Genomic DNA, 18669 nt, shown 5'->3' on the forward strand with positions numbered 1-18669 from the left:
AACAGTGCACATCCTCGGACTGACCCCCATGAACCGAGCATGCGGCTCCACAGAGCGACCCCAGAGCCTGTGGATCTCAATGCTGCCTCAGTCTCACACATGACTGTGAGCAAGTGAGGCTCGACGGCGTTGAAGCACAGAAGAGGCTCTTAGATTAACTCATTTGAAGGGCTCAGCACTTTCGCGCGTGAATTGTCACAATCCAGACCTAATTGTCACATGACATTTTGGAAAATTGTGATATAAATTACGTTTCCTGTCTGACACATGTTTAGAGCTTGTGAGGAAATATATTTATTTGCTTTGTTCTGGGATGAGAAGATGGACATAATGTGTTTTGCAGCAGACATTTTGACTGGATTTGGAAAAGCATGCGTGTTGCGTGTTATATTTGCATTTGCACCGTTCTTATCAAGGGAGCAGTGTTACAGCAAGTCATCGTGCTCAACAGCAAAAAAGAAACAGACAAAAGATAAGATGAAGTCTAAAGAAAACTTTAAAATCAGCGATATACATTCAGACCACATCAGTATAAGTACTATGACACAGTATATTATACAGTAAAATACAGTAAAGAAAATATCAAGATTCAAGAACAAAAGAAAAACTGAATTATTAATACATTTAGCTGTGTGTGTGTACATGTCTTTATTAGGCTGGTCCACACCACTTTAACACACTTTTTGAGGAATATGACCTGGTTTTAGGGTTAGGGTTTAGCTATGGTTATGGTTAAGTTAAGGATAAGGGGCTAGGGAATGCATTATGTCTATGAGTGTCCATACAAAGAATGCAAAACCAGCGTGTGTGTGCAGTAAGAGTAATGATTAATTATTGAAAAAGTGCTGCTTTCAAAAGAAAATAATTCTCCACTGGCAGACGTTCTTGGCATTTTCTCCTCACATCGTAAGACAATCCGATTTAATTGGAAAGTAATGAAATTTCTTTTTTAGCAAAAATCGTCCATGAGGGTCATCTCACTGGAGAGACACAGGATAGCTTTATCTCAGTGTGGGTTTTTTACGCAGGAGTAACCTCTGCAACAGTCTGCTCCAATTCAATCAAGACGTGTGTCTCCTCCTTTCACAGTGCTGTTGTATGCAATGAACTGGCTTTTATATCAGCTCTACCATCTGTGTCCTATTACCTCAGCAACTCTCTAAAATGGTTCGATTTGTCTGTGAGAGGGGAAAATTGTTGTTTCCCAGCAAGTGTTGTGTTTGTTATATGAGGCCAGCTTAAACACAACCAAATTGCATGGAACCAATCCTATTATATTTGGCCCCTGTTGTAAATGTAAAGGGTTTTTTTTAAAGACGGATGTGGATACCAGAATCATGGAGAGTCTGACTCCAACAGACTGAAACAAACCTGAATTCAATTAAAAAAAAATAGGGTTTTTTGATGTTACCAAACTGTTCAAATTACTGAAATTGTTTGCTGGAGGATTATGTATGTTTTATTACAGTATTTGGGCGTTTGCAGTGTGTTCAGTCTATAAATATTGTATTAAGGCTATGTGGTCCAGAGGAGGCATTATTCATATAAAGCTGGTGTATTCAAAACACTTGGTTGCATTATGCCAAGGTTGTTATCTGTTGGGGGGTAAATATGGACGATAGCCAACATGACAGCCAGTCAGAAAGGCTTTTCTTTTCCTGTTGTTAAAAGCCCAGAGGAAACATGACACAGTGACAGCAATAAAAGTGAAGAAAATGTGAGGAGCAGGACAACAGGTTAGAGAGCCATCTGCATATTCTAAGGGTCCAGTTGTTGGACTCTTTTACTGTCTGAAATATCTCAGCATCTATTGGAGGGATTTTGAATTATCCACAGTCCTGGGATAAACAACAATGTTTTTGTTGTTTAATAATTCCCTTTATTTACAAGTTCCAACCAAATGTTGAACTAAAACTATAAAACCACAACAAGAGATGCTAAAATGGTCGAGAGTTAAGAGGAACTGAATGATAGTTTTGTCCACACTGCACCTTTTTCACCTTTTCTGTCTGATGCTTAAAACTTAAACACCTCAAACTCTGAGGACACTCATATTTAGCGTGTTTCCACGGAGTGGAACAGTTCGGTTCAGTATGGCAAGGTACCTGTTTTTTTTGCGTTTCCATTACCAAAATAACTGTCCCCCAACAACTCCATTTTTCCATGCCCTTCCCTTGGGTGACAGCAACATATGTTTTCTTCCAAAATACCTCAGAAATATCATCAATCCAAGCATGATTACAGTAGGATAGAGACTATATCAGTATGGCATAATCAAAATTTCACAGAATGTATCTGAATAATGTTTCTCTTTAATTAGTGCCTGCTGCTGCAAAGCATTCTAGTGAGAACCTAGAGTTCCATGACATTTTTGTACAATACTAACCGATGACTTTTTTGTCACATTTTGAACGACATACAATAGTATGACTTTTTTGTCATATTTTGGACGACATACTAACCGATGACTTTTTTGTCACGTTTTGGACGACATACTAACTCCAGACTTTTGTCACAGTTTCAAAGACATACTTTAACCTATGACTTTTGTTATCACAACGATACTAACCTATGACTAATTTGTCACATTTTGGACGACATACTAACCTATGACTTTTTTCTCACATTTTGGACAACATACTAACCTATGACTTTTTTGTCAAATTTTGACGACATACTAAACTACCAAAAAAACAACTGTTCTTGAAATATGACAACCTGTGCGTGCGTGGAAGGGGGAATCTCTCTTCGTTAAAACTTGGTGTCTAAAGGTGGATTCCACCAAAATACCACTTTGTATAATTAGGTCAATTTTTAAAGGTTCAATCCACTTTGTCAGATTTTATAATTCAGTTGTCAGAAACACATTTTGGAAAGGGTGAGTTGGAGGGGCTCCTCCAACTCACCCTATTAAAGTTTTAAATCAAAATAACACTTTGTCTAAATACTTCAAGTTTTTAAGGTTCAATCCACCCAAATGTGACTCCTTTACCAGCACATGTCCTGCAGCCAACGACATCGGCAGCAAGAACAGCAGGCATGCTCGCAATTTCGCAGCGGAATTTTCTAGTTCTTCTTTTTCCTCTACCACCCTCACACATGTTATATCATAGTATTGATCTGGAATGGTATGCTATGACTTTTATAGGCATTTCGATTAAACATGGTGACAATAATCGTGAAAAACTGCAAAAATGTCGAAATACAAAGCTCACTTTAGAGCATCACAGTGTCGTCATACTTTAACGTAGAAGCGTGATTGTAACATACAAATTAATAGACATACAAATGGAGTACTGGTGCAAAAAGTATGTACATATGAAAGGTGTAGTTGTGCAAAATGATATTTATCAAATATGAACAATTACTTTGGATTCTTTCTTTCTGAATGGACCTTATTACTAGAACTATAGTATTGGAATTGGCATTTTTACATGATGCATTTTTAATATGAAAAGGCCTTCATTCACACCCTTTAATCATATAAAATATTCATAACAGTTTACCCACCAAAAATATTTGACGTCACAAACAAATAGGACTGTGTTACAAAACTGTGAAATGTTTGAAAACTGTTGGTGTGGCCAATTACAAATGATTTGAATGTCTGTGTGTCTGTGTGTCTCTATCACTGACTCTGTCCCAGTTGCTGTCGTAGTGAGGAGGATGCTCATCTCTTCTGCAGGACCAAAGACTTAGATAAGATAAACCCGCTTTACCTCAATGACACTAATCTCTGAGCTGAGAGGATCACCTTCCTGCACTCCCTCACCTTCACTGTCTGTCTGTCTCTCTCTCTCTCTCTCTCTCTCATGCTCTCTCTCTCACACACACACTGGTTTCCACAGCTTCAGAGGACAGTGCATTGACTGGAATTCATTTCCTGGAGACTTCCTCTAAGCTTAAAACCATAATTACTACTGGCCTAATCCTAACCTTAACTATTACCAGTTTATGTCTAAATCTAACCTTAATCTAACCACAATTCAATTCTTAGACCTAAACTTCAGGCAGAAGTGCCTCATTAGGACCAGGTTTTGGTCCCCATGAGGACGACTGGTCCTGACAAGCACGGTGTATATGTGATATAAAAGAACACATGCACACTGTCTCTTTGTCTTTACTTAGTCCAATCTTTTTCCACTTCCATTACTCCCTCCCGACCTATAACCTCAGCAAGGTTCCATGAATCACTCTGCTCCATTCGCTCATCTCAGTTTTTGTGTTTCCTCCTCAGCGATACTGTCAGCTGAGGTTTGCTTTTACTGGAGCTCATAAATCCTCAAACATTAGCAACAACAGGCATCAGTCTCTGACATCGCTGTGACTTCTGTGTCCGTGTATCTCTCCCAGTGTTGGATTTTGTTTGTGTTCTCACTCAGCACATGGCTGACCACAGGTTAAGACTAAACCAGTGTGACACTCCACGGCAGCACAATTATATTGCATTACCTTTTGTTCGACACACCTTTTGACACAGATTTTTATCCCCCAGCTCGGCTCATGTTTGCTCCACATTTTCTAGTAAACATCAAGTTGTCACAAGCTGTCACCACAACAAATGGGAAAGCTGATATTTTACCTGACAGTACTTTCCCAGGAAGGAACTTTACATTTTCTCATGATGTTGGAATTAGGATTGATTTTCTCAAAAGTCCCAAAGGAATGAATCATTCTGTAATTATTAATAGGTTTGAAGTGAATAACATTAATTAAAATGTGCAGCTCTTCATCAGAATACAAAATACACTATTTCAACTTGATCAATTAAGAAAAGATCAAATGCATGGGTATTGTAAAAAAAATGTCAACTGTATTTGTTTAACGTAATGTCTTTTGCACTCAAACAGGACAATACTGACATTTTTCATTTAAGTAATAAACTGTATATAATTCAATTATTTGATTTTAATGCCGCATTAACTGGTTTTCTTGTCCTGTCAGTGCACAACAGAACAAACCGGTAACACAAACAGCATTTAAGTGGATTATCTTCTGAGACACAAATCTGCTTTTTAATTTCTAAATGTTTTTTTAGTTACTAGAGTTGACATTAGTGAATAAGTGACACCTGTCACAATGCATATCGTTATTTGACCCACCAATCATAAAATATTGGAACAGTTTTGCTATCAATTTCACATCCTGAAGGACACTGTATGGTCAAGAAGGTGTCTTCTTCGTCTTCTTTTCACACCAATAACTGTTACACTGAAACTTTTCTTTTTTCAAAGTCTCCCATTTATTGTCCAAATGTTTCATGCCTGTGAAGCATCAGTGGATTAATGGAAAGACAGATGTTCCCTAAAGTAACAGATTCAAAAGGATTTCAATAGTTATTATTGTTAAATAAGGTCAATATAAGTGTGAAATGGTGTCAGACCAGACCAGATACAGTGATCAGCAGTGAACCAATTACAGGCCTCTTGTGTGTGGGGGTGTTCAGAGGCCCACACCTATTCTTAGATGATGATGTTTTATTAAAAACAGTAGAAGTGATGTTAATCTGACTGTGACCTGCAGCTGACTCTCACCTCTCTTGGAAGCGTCTTGTCTCCTGACAGAGTGAAAGTCCCCCACAGTTGTTAACTTGCATGATGAATGGTTCCTTACTGCTTCTACAAACTCACCCCTCTGGAATTTGTTTACAGGCCCTGGGGTTCTGCTCTCTCGCTGTCTGTTCAGTGTTATCCCACACTCCTAAAATTAGTGGAAAAAAAAGAAAGAAAGAAAAAAGATGATGTTAAAATGTTCTTATTTTCAGAGATTTCAGAGGCTAGGCCACACGTCGTTGTTAATTGAAATAGCACATTAGCTATGGTCACTGTTTCCCCACCAGTCGGGATTGGTGTCTTAACCGGACCAACCCCAGCAGCCAGTTTGGTCAAGCCACCCTCCAAATGGTTCTTGCTTATTCCATAAAAACCTTCATCTGGAAAAAATGTCTTTAAAGCAATGGGGGGAAAGGGAAAAAAAGAGAGGCAGAAATCCCTGCAGTGGAAAAGCCATCAGAGATCGTCTGAGCACTCAGACGAGCAGGAAGGATGAGGAACGTATGGATCACTGTCAAAGCATCTTAGCTTTTATTTAAAGCTAAACAGGTAATTATAAGTACATTCACTGCTAAATTCATGCTGTGCTAAGCCTCAGCTTTCACCTTCTTCTACAATATTTCATAACATACTCTTTAAACTATAAAGCGAAAGCTCCCTCAAATTAAAAGCCCCATTTCATTTGAGGCTGAATCCCAAATTAAGGAGCAGAGATTTAGTCTCCTTTGACGCTGTTCTTACATCAATCTGACTTCTTGAAACCAAAGCTCAAATGAGAAGAAGGGATTAAGTAAAGCCACGCTTGAAATTAAGTGTGAGAGAAGACAATAATGCAAAGGTGTGGCTCTGATGACTGTTGTACTAAATACTCTATCATGGCTCTAGATGGATCACTAAAGACAGAGACAGAGAGTGAGAGAGAGAGAGAGAGAGAGGCACCATGTCTGGTATTTAGACTCAGCAGGGTCAGTGCAACAAGCTATAAACACAACACTGACTCATGTATTATCATAATCAGAATCAGCTAGCGTGAGTGCATGTACAAGGAATTCAAAGCCAGTTTTTCTGTGTGTACTTAACATGCAAACATTACACTGAAATAAACATGCTATAATTTGAAATATTAGCATTCTCGTGGAGGGATGTTTGTGGCCACGGTCTATATTTGTCGGGTTTTTTTAGTCTCTATGTGGAGGGAATATCTGGCTCTATGACTTTACTCATCTGAGTTCATTTTGAAAACCATTTTTTTCTCTGCAGCAGGATAAATAGAAAAGGATAAATAAAAGCAATATGACAAAATTAGTTGAAAGCACGAAGCTAAATTGCTGTGCACCAGGTGATAACAATCCCATGGGTTCTTATTTTGAGTAACAGCCTTAAAGATAAATAGATAGTTAATCTGTAATAAAAAAATACTGACTAGTACAATTGTTGAATTATTTTTTGTGTCAGATAAGTACAGATAACTTCCTTAAGAGCGCACAAAAGACAATCCATCCATCCATTTTCTACCGCTTTATCCTCCACAGGAGGCGCTGTGCCAGTCTCAGCTGACATAGGGCGATAGGTGGGGTCACACCCTGGACAGATCACCAGTCCATCATAGAGACAACCAACCTCACACCTATGGTCAATTTAGAGTGTCCAATGTCCCTAATCCCCAAATCTGCATGTTTTTGGACTTTGGGAGGAAACTGTAGAACCATATACATAATATCATAAATAATAAAATGATACATATATTTCTTTGACACTACCAGTGTAGAATGGACTTGACAACCTGCTCCTGAATCACCGCTTCAGTTGGTAAGCGCTCGGTTTGTCTCCACATGGAGCGTCAGAGCTGTGTTGAACTAACGATGTTTAGATTTGACGGGTTATACTCTTCTCAAAGCATTTCTGGTTGCAGCAGCTGTTACCCCCCTCCCCTCCGGTTCATATATGAGCCACAAATGAAACCCTTCCATAAGTGATTTCAGTGTGAGTCATGGATCAAAGCCACTGTTCTGCTCCTGTGCAGAGACACACTCTGAAGGTCAGCTCTTAATTCGATTTGGTTCCGCTCAATTCATAGTGCCAAATCACAACATACACTATCTTAAGGCGCTTCACAGAGTGAGGTTGGGACCAAACAATATGAAAGAGAAAGTTTCCAACTTTTTCCAGCAAGGTTTGGCAACAGTGGAGGGAAAAGTCCCTTTTAAGAGGAGCCCAAGGGTGGAGAGCTGAATTAATGAAATCAAGTGGCTGTCCTCCAAAGTGTCAAATTGAATATCCACAGAGGGTGTTTGTATTGTTTTAAAGCAGACTCAAAAGAGGGCCAACCTATCCTCTATGTTTAGACAGTTTGATAACAGGATGAATTATATATTAAAAAAAGGCCAATAAGACATTAAATATGCAGCGATGCTAACGTAAAACAACAAATGTCTCTTAAATGTCTGTATGTGCATTACTGTTTAGCCCCAAGCTGTTAATCATTCCCTTAATGGCTCAGATTAATGAGCTGTAAATGGGCTTAAGTGAGAGCGATAAAGCCCTTATCGTGTTTGCCATATATAGAACTGTGTCGTTCAGTGAATCTCTTACTCACTCTGTGTTTTCTTCTGTATCTAGGACAAGTCTGTCATGTGACCTGTGTGGCAGTCAGCTCTGTTGTGGCTCTGCAGGCTGATTATCCATGTGTGTGTGTGAGGAGGGGGGAGACATGGTTCTAGTATGAGAGAGACTTGTTTTTAAGATATTATTTTGTTTTGGTGGATGCAATTCTCCACCCATATTTCTCAGCAGCTCTTTCTTTCTGAACAGGTTTCTGGCTCAGCCTGTAGGGCCCAGCAGGCCATAGCTGGGATTTTCTTTGAATGGAGCGGGGAATCCATGGGAATGCAGTGCAAAGAGATACTCCTTTGAACAATAAAGGAAAAGAAAAAGAAAAAGAAAGAAAACGACCCCGCGACCCTCATGTGCATGAATGAAAGAAAACAAATGAGCAGGTTCCCGTTGTTGACAAAAAGTTTGTCCCTGAAACAAAGTGGTGCAGTAAACATGATATAGATTCACTGGAATGAAAGAGCGACATCGCGAATCAGGTTTTCAGATATTTTATTGATGAAAACATCATTAACCTTTTGACCCATTGGACACATGACATAGCAAAAAAAGCTATTGAGAACATATCCGTCGAAGCCCAGTCACAGATTCAAAAGCACTGCCAAATCTGCAGTGTCTGTTACATTTATAAAAATAACAATCATTAAAAAATATACATACAAGACAAGGATCTTTTTCTTTCTTTTTCCAAAGTGTCGTTTGTAAAAGACTGCGCGAGAGCAGGAAAAAAAGATATTTGAGACGACTCACACACACAAGACAAAGCATTTTACCCACAATCCCTAACTGACAGGCAGACTGGAGCTAACTAGCTAGTCAGGTGTTATAGACTTCACAGAGTATCAAATGACAATACATTTGCCTGCACAATCCAAAGGATACCATCGACGTGAACAGTCACTGATAGGAGGAAACAACTGGACAGTGCAGATGTTATGTGAGACACAGGACGAGAAAAGAAATGCATTTTTTTTTCCCTCTTCATGATGCTGAGATGCATTGATGCTGGACGTAGAGTCTAACCTTCGTCTTTATGCTTGAAATCACCATTTTATTTTATTTTTTTGCCATTAAGGAAGGCGCGGTATAGTTTGCAAAGCTATGGCATGTCATTAAATATAAACAGTATATATATATATACACACACAGTTCTTTAAAATTGGTGTGGATTGAAGCATACATTATCATTATTATTACTATTAGACATCATTAAAGCAACATCACAAAGGAAAAATATGAGTTGTGAAGCTGGTGTGAACTTTTCACTCTCTCTCTTTTTTTTTTTTCTTTTCAAACAATATTCAGACGACGGAAACAGAGCAAATGCTGACGACAGGATGTTTTGGTGTTCCCTGAAAAAAAGGGCGATGAGCTGCAGCACCGTGCATTGACTTGCAGTGCGACTGAAACAGAGACAGTTTGTACAGTACAGCATTGTAGCCCTAAAGTGATAAACCCCATCACCAGCTGCACCCATCTCTCCAGACTGACTCACTCTGCCTCCTGCCACATTTCCCTTTCCCTCTCCTTTTCTCTCTCTCTCTCTCCCACTCTCTCTCCTCGTCTTCTTTAAAGACATCACCTTTGTCTGCAGTGCATCAACAAATGGCTCATCAAACTTTAGGGCTATCAGTGGGGCCACCAAAATGTTTTGGCACAACAGTTTCTGAACCCTGAACAGAGTGTCTACAGATCAAACTTCGGCTAAGTTTAAGCTCTTCAGCAGCAGCCGAGGAATTCCCTGCCAGGGTGCTACAGCAAATAGTGTCTCATCGTCATCTGCGGTGTCTCTGCAAATATACTTCAACCAGGAGGAAGCACAGGGACACACACAGCAGCTCTCTGTCAGACTCTGAATGCGGTCTTTTCCTCTTATCATCCGTCATGTGATTTTTTTTTTTTGCTCTGACAAGAAGAAGAAGAGAAGCACCACTGTACAAAATCAGGAAAATGTATGAGCTTGATTGAGCGTTTTCTTGGTTGCTGATGATTTGAAAATGATGCCAGTGTTAATTTGGATCATTTGAGCGTCAAAATCGGGAGTTTCCTCACATCCATATGACCAATTTGAATGTTGGAATTGAAATAAAACAAACAATCACTTGCACTTTTGACTGCTACTTTACTTCAAAGACAACACTGACTCCTGGCACTAATATGCATCCAAATGCAAACACTGACTGCACTTGATTTCACGTATACATTCACAAACCTCTGGGCTGCTGATGTCTTGAGACTGGGGCTGATTTGCAAAAAGTCGTATGGCCTGCTCATTGTTTTCTTTGCCCCCTGAGAGGCAATAGGCACTTATTAACACACATATGTTCACATATACAAATAGACATAAAGTATATTCATATTTTTTGTTTATTTTCTCTGCATCAAAATTGGGTTTTTACTGTTAGAAACGCTCAAAAAAATAATAATCTTTGGTCTGTAAACCATAGTTATGTTCAACTGTAAGGCGCTGGTGCTGTCAGTTTGTGATCCAAACTATTTTAGCAGCACGTCACCTTAGTTCATCTGAAGTAAAGCAGTCTAGGGTGCGTGTGGGAGCCCTGCGTGCACCTACGATTGCACCCCGAGTGTGGGTGTGTGTAAGTGTGTGTGTAACTGAGAAACACACTCCTGAAAGTTGGGCAACTTCAGGACACTGATGTGGGCGTTTGCCCTGCTCACGGGACATGCTGGCTAATGAGTTCTTGGCAGATTTGATCAGTCTCGATGACAGTTCTGCTGCTTGCGTTCAAAAGCCCGTCACATATTTGCATTTAGCCATCAGCCCCCGAGCTACACCAAAAAAGTATTTTTCCAAACCTATCCAGCCTGCGCAGGAGTCAGGCGCCACTGGTGTTTCAGAAAATGTGAAAAATTCACACTGAAATACATATTTGGGTTAAAAAGCCAGCTGTAATATATTTAGCATACATACTGAATGTATGAACAAAATCACAAGCTTTGATGCAAAACAACATAAAAAGAAGACTCCTTTGTTTTTGTTTTTTTTTTCCTTTCAGCTGACAAACACTGGGCAGGTTTGGGGTGGCAACTATGCTGCTTTATCCTGTTCAAACAAATCACACTCTCTCCCTCCTCCTTCCCTTAGGGCTGTCTCAGTTACAGGGCAGCCAGGTGGAGTACGCAGCCTGCTGGCAAGCAAACACTGGCTGTACCTGCGCAATGTAGTAGTTACTAAAGTTGCCATCTGCCACATAGGGAGCAGGTTGATAGTAACACGTGACGTTAGCCACGTTGGGAATGACGTTCTGCTCGGCAAGCACTCGCACTGCCAGCATGGCGATCAGCCCTAAGGTCTGCCGCCTCTCGTGCCCCATGAGACACACTGTACTCTCGTTGACCACTCCGTGGAGGGTCATCAGGTAGTCGTACTTGCGGTCCTCCAGGCCCACAAAGTGGTTTTGAAGGTATGACTCCAGCTTACGCTGCTGCTCGCCAATGTCAGGGAAGTCAATGAAGAACCGTGAGCACATGTAGCGCTGCAGGGATTTCATCTCGGACTCGGAAGCAGCCCGGAATCCCCTCACCAGCAGATGACAGTACTTCAGCAGACCCCCACCTCGGATCTCTTCCGGGTTGCGGGTGCAGATGACCTTGTGACGTAGGTGGTCCAGGGCCTCGCTGAAGTCCCCGTATACACTCTCGCCCATGATGGTGGGGTGGAAAGTCTCGGACATGGGGTTCTCTGAGCATTCGTAGAAGAGCAGCAGGGAGTCCAGCTTGATCTGAAAGGAGTCCACACTGAACTCAAACTGCCGCCGAAGAGAGTCCACAAACTTCAGCTCTACGTTCTTCCCCCGGTTGTTGGAGAGGGAGATGAGACTCCATCTGTCTGAGTCATTACACACCTTCACCATCTTCTGCACATAGGCTTCCTGTGTGTGTGTGTGTGTGTGTGTGTGGATATGAAGCAGAGGGGGAAGAAAGAATAAACATTTAGTTGACAGCTTGAACGGGATACAATAATATTTTTCAGAGCCACATTATGCACATAGGAGCTATTGAGAAATTTGCCACATAAGTAATATCTACACATCTCTGTGATAATATTGTGATATTCATGTTACTGACTATAGAATGTACTTGGATATAGGATGCATGTGGCTGAGCTCAGAATCCTTTCCAAATTGGATTAATTCAATCCTCTTAACTGCAGAAAACTAATATTGTACTATCATTAAACTGATCTAATTGCACATTAAGCTGCGCGTAATGGCCGCTAAGCCGAATTGACACGACACAAATGCAGAAGTATAAAAGTAAACAACTGAAGCAGAGTGAAGGATACATGTACCTTTAACGTTAACGGTGTTATTTTCTCCTTATTCACACAGTCGGGTAAAAAGTCCAGGAGACAGTCCAAAACTATGTCCTTCACAGTCTGGAATTCACTTTCTCCTTTCATGTCTGCGCAAAATATGAGGTCGAGGTCCTTATAACCCAGTCCGCTGTCCCCGTGCAGTATGTGACTGGCCGCGGAGCCGTTTAACCGCACGTCCCGGACGTGGATCTGTTTCTGCTCCATGCGACTGCGCACCACCTTGACGATCTGCCGCGGCTGCATCTCCAGAGTGGGAAAGTTCCCGCGGCCGTGGATCGGTATGGTCTCGGTAAGGATGGCGTCCAGCCGCTGCACTTGCTCCCAGTTGAGGACGCTGACGGTGCTCCCCTCTGTGTCAGGCATGGAGCTGGTGTTGGAGCTGCTGTCGTCCTCGGACATGGCGTTGATGGAAAAAATTCCACAAATTAAAATCAAATTCTCAAAACAGCGGCGGCGCCTTTACGCACAGATTCTGTAAAGTAGAGCGACAGTAACTTCATCCGCGTCACTGTTTGAAGAATTTGAAATACGTATGAAAAGATGGTCAAATATAAATATATGATCAAAACAAAACAAAACAAATATTAAATAACCAGCGCAGTTAGTGGCGAAGCCTGTGGTGGAGATCCAGTGGCGCAGATGTCGCGCTGAGGGTTTGAGTTGGAGACGAAGTGCAGCTTTATCAGAACAAGCGTGGAGAGAGACGAGTCCGAACTTTCTCTTCTCTGTCTCTGAGCTTTTCAAACATTTGCTCCGGTGCCGCTGTCAGTGCGTCCGAGCGCTGCGCATCACAGTCTGTGAGGGGAGCGAGTCATCCACGAGGGGGTTTGCTTTTCCGCCCGTGCCTCCATCGCCAAAAGGCACGCCTACGATTTGATGAATTTGCATGAATACGCAGCTCCTTTGATACAATCCTCCCTCTCTCTCCCTCTCTCTCTCTCTCTGACGATCGACCTTCTTCTTCTCAGAGGAATCCTGTGGATCTAAACTATACGCGTATTTTTGATTTCTCTTCACAGCAGCTGCCACCACAAATAACGCGTATGCGCTCAGGAAGTCCAACTCCCTCTGTCTCCCTCTGACTCTGTTCAGTTCGTCTCACTTGTGAGGGAGTTAGTGAGGAGGTCACCTGCCCACTTGACCTGCAGCCTTCTGCTAGAAGTGTCAGCTGTGCTTCATCCCACTCCCCCTCACGCACCCGCTGTCTGCAGACTTAAGACTCTACATATGACACTGACTTTAAACTGAAGTGTTTGTATGCAAATGCATGTCCAACAATAGTAAACCCTGCTCATGATAGTTGCGCCCAAATTTACGCAGCACAAGATATTTCCTGTAGTTTGGATTAACCCTCTATAATCCAAAAGTAACATTTAGGAAGAACTAAAGTATTTTCCAATCTCTGAGGCTGTAATGAGCTTCCTCCTGGTTGTGGTATGTCGCCCTCTGTGGGCCGGTTCAGGTTCTGGAAATGAATTCATCTTAAAAAGTGCCACATGAAAGCACCATCAAACAAAACAAATACTGTAGATTACACCTGTACCAGCTCAGTCACGTAGGAGCAGTGGAGACTTTTGCTGCTTAAAACAAACGGGAAATATCTTCTCCGTAATCTCATAAGCCTGTTAGACACATCAACTAGGGGTCAGGGGGGTTTGCAGCCTTGTCTCGACTGTAAAAACACCTGTTACACACACAATTCAATGCACACAGTAAATTATTAACACCCATTAATAAACTGGTTGGGATACAGTTTTCTCAGAAATAATATATCAGACGTTCTGTTTGGTTGTGGACATGCAAAGGCCACTGTTGTCACTGATGCTCCAAAAGGCAGCGTAAAGTCCCTGCGTCACTACAGCCACCCAGATCTGTAAACCCTCATTATCCCATTTACTCTCCCATTTTGTCTCAATCCCTCTGCGGGGAAGAGACACAGTCACTTTTTCTGACATTTACAATAACATTCTTTGTGGCGGATGGATGAAAGTTCATTGACTACCTCTTTATCCTCCACATGAGGGTCGCAAGGCTGTTGGTGCAGCTGGCATAGGGCAAAATACGGGGTATACTGGATTGTTCATCGTAGGACCAACAATCTTTGGTCAATTTAGAGTGTCCACTTAAGCTCTGCATGTTTTTGGGCATGTGAGAGGAAACCAGAGAACCCAGAGAAAACCCATGCACACACAGGGAGAACAACTCCACACAGAAAGAACCTTATTCGTGTGCGCTGTGTGGCCCTGATTAGAAAGTAATCATAACTATTTCAGATTATAGAATTAAAAAAAAAAAAACTACTTCTAGTACAAAGTTCTGGTTATCAAACCACATTTTGAACTGGATAATTTATTTAGAAAATATGTTGATTCAAAAAAATTAAGATTTGCTTCAAAAATATTGAGTTTTGCGAGCGCTCACGTCATCAGTGGACGTGTCAGGTGTAGACAAGAGAAAGAAGGGAGGATCACATACCAGCGAAAATGGCAATGGAAGAATATGCAGTTGTTTTCTGTAAGAGATCAAATGTTCCAGCTGAATTCCAGCTCATAGAAACTCCACCATATTTCCACTGTCGGATTTACCTTCTCTCACATTGCGCACTGATTATCGGCCACTGCTGATGAAGTGAGGCGTTGGAACTTTGATTCCACGTCACTGGTGTGAATGAGAGCGGGTTTGTTTGCTGATGTGAAAGCGTAGCATATGCTGTGATTTTCACCCGTAAGCAGTGTGCCATGGACATCCAGGGGTCCCCGAACCCCTATTTGAGAACTAGCATCTTATTGGACATATAGAGACTATGTTTTCAGCTGCTTTTGTTTGTCTGTCTGTCTGTCTGTGAGCAGGATAACTCTAAAAGTAAACGACAGATTTGGATGGATTTCTGGGGGAATGTAGGCTTTGGCCCAGAAGACTGAGGTGGTGATCCAGATATTAAGGATTCAGGATCAAGTGTTAACCTTGCAAGATAGGGGACTGTGTTGATAGTGCGTGGAAAAGTGGGCAGCTCTGGCAGTGATTTGCATTCTCTGAGTGCTTGCTGTAGTTTGAATAAGGGGGGAGTAAAATGTTTTCAAGAATGGACTTTTGTGACCAGTTTGTACAAATACAATTTTGTTTTGTTTTTCATTCTTTACTGTTAGACAGTTATGATTGCAGCTCTCGGAAATTGAGTCCCACATCTGGAAAAATCTTCGTGGAACTCTCAGTCAGTTCCAGTGGGCCGAGATATGTGTTTCCCAGGTGTGGAGGGATGGTGCCATTAACAGTGCAATCAATCTGTGCAGAGCTAAATCAAAGCTCCGAATCAAAGCCACTGACGGTGGCCAACAGTTGGCGAGCACATGCTGTGACAAAGAGTGCAGCTGATGAGCTGATTGGTCTAAATATTACTTGGCCCCTCATTACACGCCCTGCGGTGGATGACTCATCTTTGATTCTGAAAGAGACACAGAGAAGCGTAGAAATGAAATGGACACAGGAATTTCAGAAAACATTGACACCTTTGCCCATTAGAGACATTCTCCAGGATTAACATTCACACACATGAAACAGAATCACGCACAAACTATACCAAAAACAGACTCCTCATGAAGTTGTATATGGTCACACACGTGCTTGCTTCTCCTGTGTGGAGCATTTTCTGGACAGGACAGCTGGATAAAAAGAAAAGGAGATTCCTTTTTTCCAGTGCATTTATCTAACTGCATGATTTGGATTTATCTACCATGAAGGGTAATATCCCACTGCTTTAAGCTTTTTTTCCTCTGGTAAGGAATGTGCATTATCAAACCTTTTATCACAGACCCTGCAGCACAGATTTCTTTTTTCTTTTTTACTTTTTATTCTCAGTGCCATTATGTCTTCAAAAATATTTTCAGATAAATCAGATCTTATCGATTATTATCAAATGTTTAATTTAACCCTAGACTTGATCTGTGAAATATCATTAAAATGAGAGCAGTTTTAAAATTGAAAAAATCTGGACTGTATGATGAGCAGCTCACTCAATTCAAAACTACAATCACATAGTTTTATGTATACATATATACATGTATATACTGTATATATATACATACACATGTATACATACACACATATATATATATATGTATATATATATATATATACATATATATACATACATATACACACATACATACACATACAATATGGGATTGTGAGCTGCTCAAACTGATGACCAGATTCTTTCCAATTGATGCTTTTATAATTCTGATCATTTATAATGAGCATAAAAGCAAAACATCTGTGTGTAAAAGTAGAATGATTCTGAAACCAGGATAAACAAGTACAGAGATAAACAATCTCGTGAAACTGAAGCTCTCTGCACCTTCACAGAGCCGCAACGTGACTGTCACCATTATTGAAGCAGCTTTGCATACTTTCTTCCCGTTAAAAATAAGTTTGGTGTCTCCACTGAAGCCTCACAGTATGAACTGTCGGTTTCTCCTTTTGTCTGCAATTTTAGTTAAGTCTCAGTCTTACTGTCTTGAGACAATATTTGTTGTGATTTGACAACTAAGAGCTGGTCCAAGCCACTTCAGAGGCACCCTGAGCTATCAGCTTTATCACTAAGTGAAGTCTTTAAGCACATAGATGAGGGTGTTTGCCTCCTGAGCTGAAACTGCAAGATGATTCCACAGGAGAGGATCTTGACAGCTGAAGGCTCTGGCTCGCACTTTGGGCCTCGCTGATCTAAAGGAGTGGTGTTTAAGGATTGACAGGAAGATTTAGGAGGATTTTGTGCAGATGCTGAATTACTGAATTGACACAAATCAAATGTAAGTGTAAGCTCTCATTTATCACTTACCACAGCCTACAATAATATGATGGGATGATTTTTTAGGGACCCAAAATCCATCAGCCGTGGTGGAATGCTGAACAGGGAAGAAAACACATCAACTCTGGTGCATTTGTGTCATGGAACAAAGAATAAGGAGCCAATGAACAGCACTGAGTGATATAATATTATCTATAACTCTCCTGTTATGATGACAGTGAGACAGACGTTTTATGTTAGAAATCCCTTTTAATTCTGCTGCTCGTGTGACCTTGTGAAGACGGTGGAATAACTGGGTGTCAGATTCAATCAGAGGCACCTGACCTCAGATGCTCTGCAGTAGCGTAGTGATGGTCTCACATATGGTGGAGTGGTTTTCGGGGCAGCGCTGCGATGAAAAAGAAGCACGAGCAATGACATCACGAGAAAACAAAGATCTACTCATCGTCCACCCCTCAGTGTCTCCTCTCTCTTCCTTCATGCTCGCCCTCCGCTCACAGAGATAACTGGTTTTCCAGCATGGTCACATTATTTTGTCACGGCTGTCAGGAGAGATATTCCCACTGCTGATGGTCGAGTTAGTTTTGGTTGTGGATCAAGAGGCAAAACAGACAGAAATGGTATTTCCATGCCTTTTCAGTTCAACTGCCTCCGACTCCCAGTGACAAAAAAGATTTGCTCCGCCGACATGCAAGCATAACGTGGGGCTAAAGGGGGTCTGTGGAGTGAAGAAGCAGCAGCACTCACATCAGCACAGAGGATCCCTTTATTTCAGCTCCTCTTTGATCTTGAAAATGCGTGTGAGTTGAAGGTTACAGAGAGAGTCCTGTTTCACAGGCAGGTAGGGAGGCCCATGGCGGCTAATCTTCCTTATTATAGGGTCTTTGTCGTCTCACAGTGTGCAGCTCCAGAGACAGTAAAGCAGCTTGATGCTGCTGCTAAAGCACTTGAGAGACTAATAGATGCTGCAGACGTGCTGTGATCTCTGTACTGTACGTGGTGTTTCTGGCACACTAGTCTCCACCTGAAGAGAAAAGCCTCTCCCCTCTTCTGTCCAAACCATACTGCAGATACAGAACACTGGATTACATCCACATCAAACAGCCACAACAGCCACACCTTGGACTTCACACATCTGCACAAATATATAATTGCACCCTTAATTGTTTAATTGCACCCCTGCGTCTCTCGCAGGTGTGTCCATTTAACCACAGCATTAAGTTGTAAATTAAACAAAAGACGGGGGGGATCAGTGGAGCCTTTGAGGAACAAACAAATAAATGGTTTGCCATTTTGAAAAATTATGGCGATTTACACTCACTCTCTGCTAAGGGACAAGGAAAAGATTGATAACCTAATTT

General features: G+C 41.4%; 2 protein-coding genes across 4 annotated transcripts in view; both read right to left on the reverse strand.

Annotated features, from left to right (window-relative positions):
- Positions 1 to 5223: 5223 nt before the first annotated feature.
- ibtk (inhibitor of Bruton agammaglobulinemia tyrosine kinase) overlaps positions 5224 to 18669 on the reverse strand; it is a 36012-nt gene continuing 22566 nt past the window's right edge. The window contains exons 30-31 of one of the 3 annotated variants that reach the window (XR_006361069.1): positions 17339 to 17405; positions 16708 to 17223 (exon numbers count right to left, since the gene is read on the reverse strand). The gene's annotated coding sequence lies outside the window, so the exon portion shown is untranslated. Of the gene's footprint in view, positions 5701 to 14840; positions 15947 to 16707; positions 17224 to 17338; positions 17406 to 18669 lie in introns of those variants that run through there. The other 2 variants (XM_044034952.1, XM_044034951.1) reach the window with 2 other exon arrangements.
- Positions 8641 to 14580, reverse strand: tent5aa (terminal nucleotidyltransferase 5Aa). The gene is made up of 2 exons (XM_044034956.1): positions 12478 to 14580; positions 8641 to 12058 (listed from the first exon to the last, which is right to left on the reverse strand). Exons 1-2 carry the CDS (start codon positions 12901 to 12903, stop codon positions 11279 to 11281), a joined length of 1206 nt encoding a protein of 401 aa, XP_043890891.1. The 5' UTR covers positions 12904 to 14580; the 3' UTR covers positions 8641 to 11278.

Source organism: Solea senegalensis, linkage group LG9 (genome assembly GCF_019176455.1).
Source record: "Solea senegalensis isolate Sse05_10M linkage group LG9, IFAPA_SoseM_1, whole genome shotgun sequence".
Classification (NCBI taxonomy): domain Eukaryota; kingdom Metazoa; phylum Chordata; class Actinopteri; order Pleuronectiformes; family Soleidae; genus Solea; species Solea senegalensis.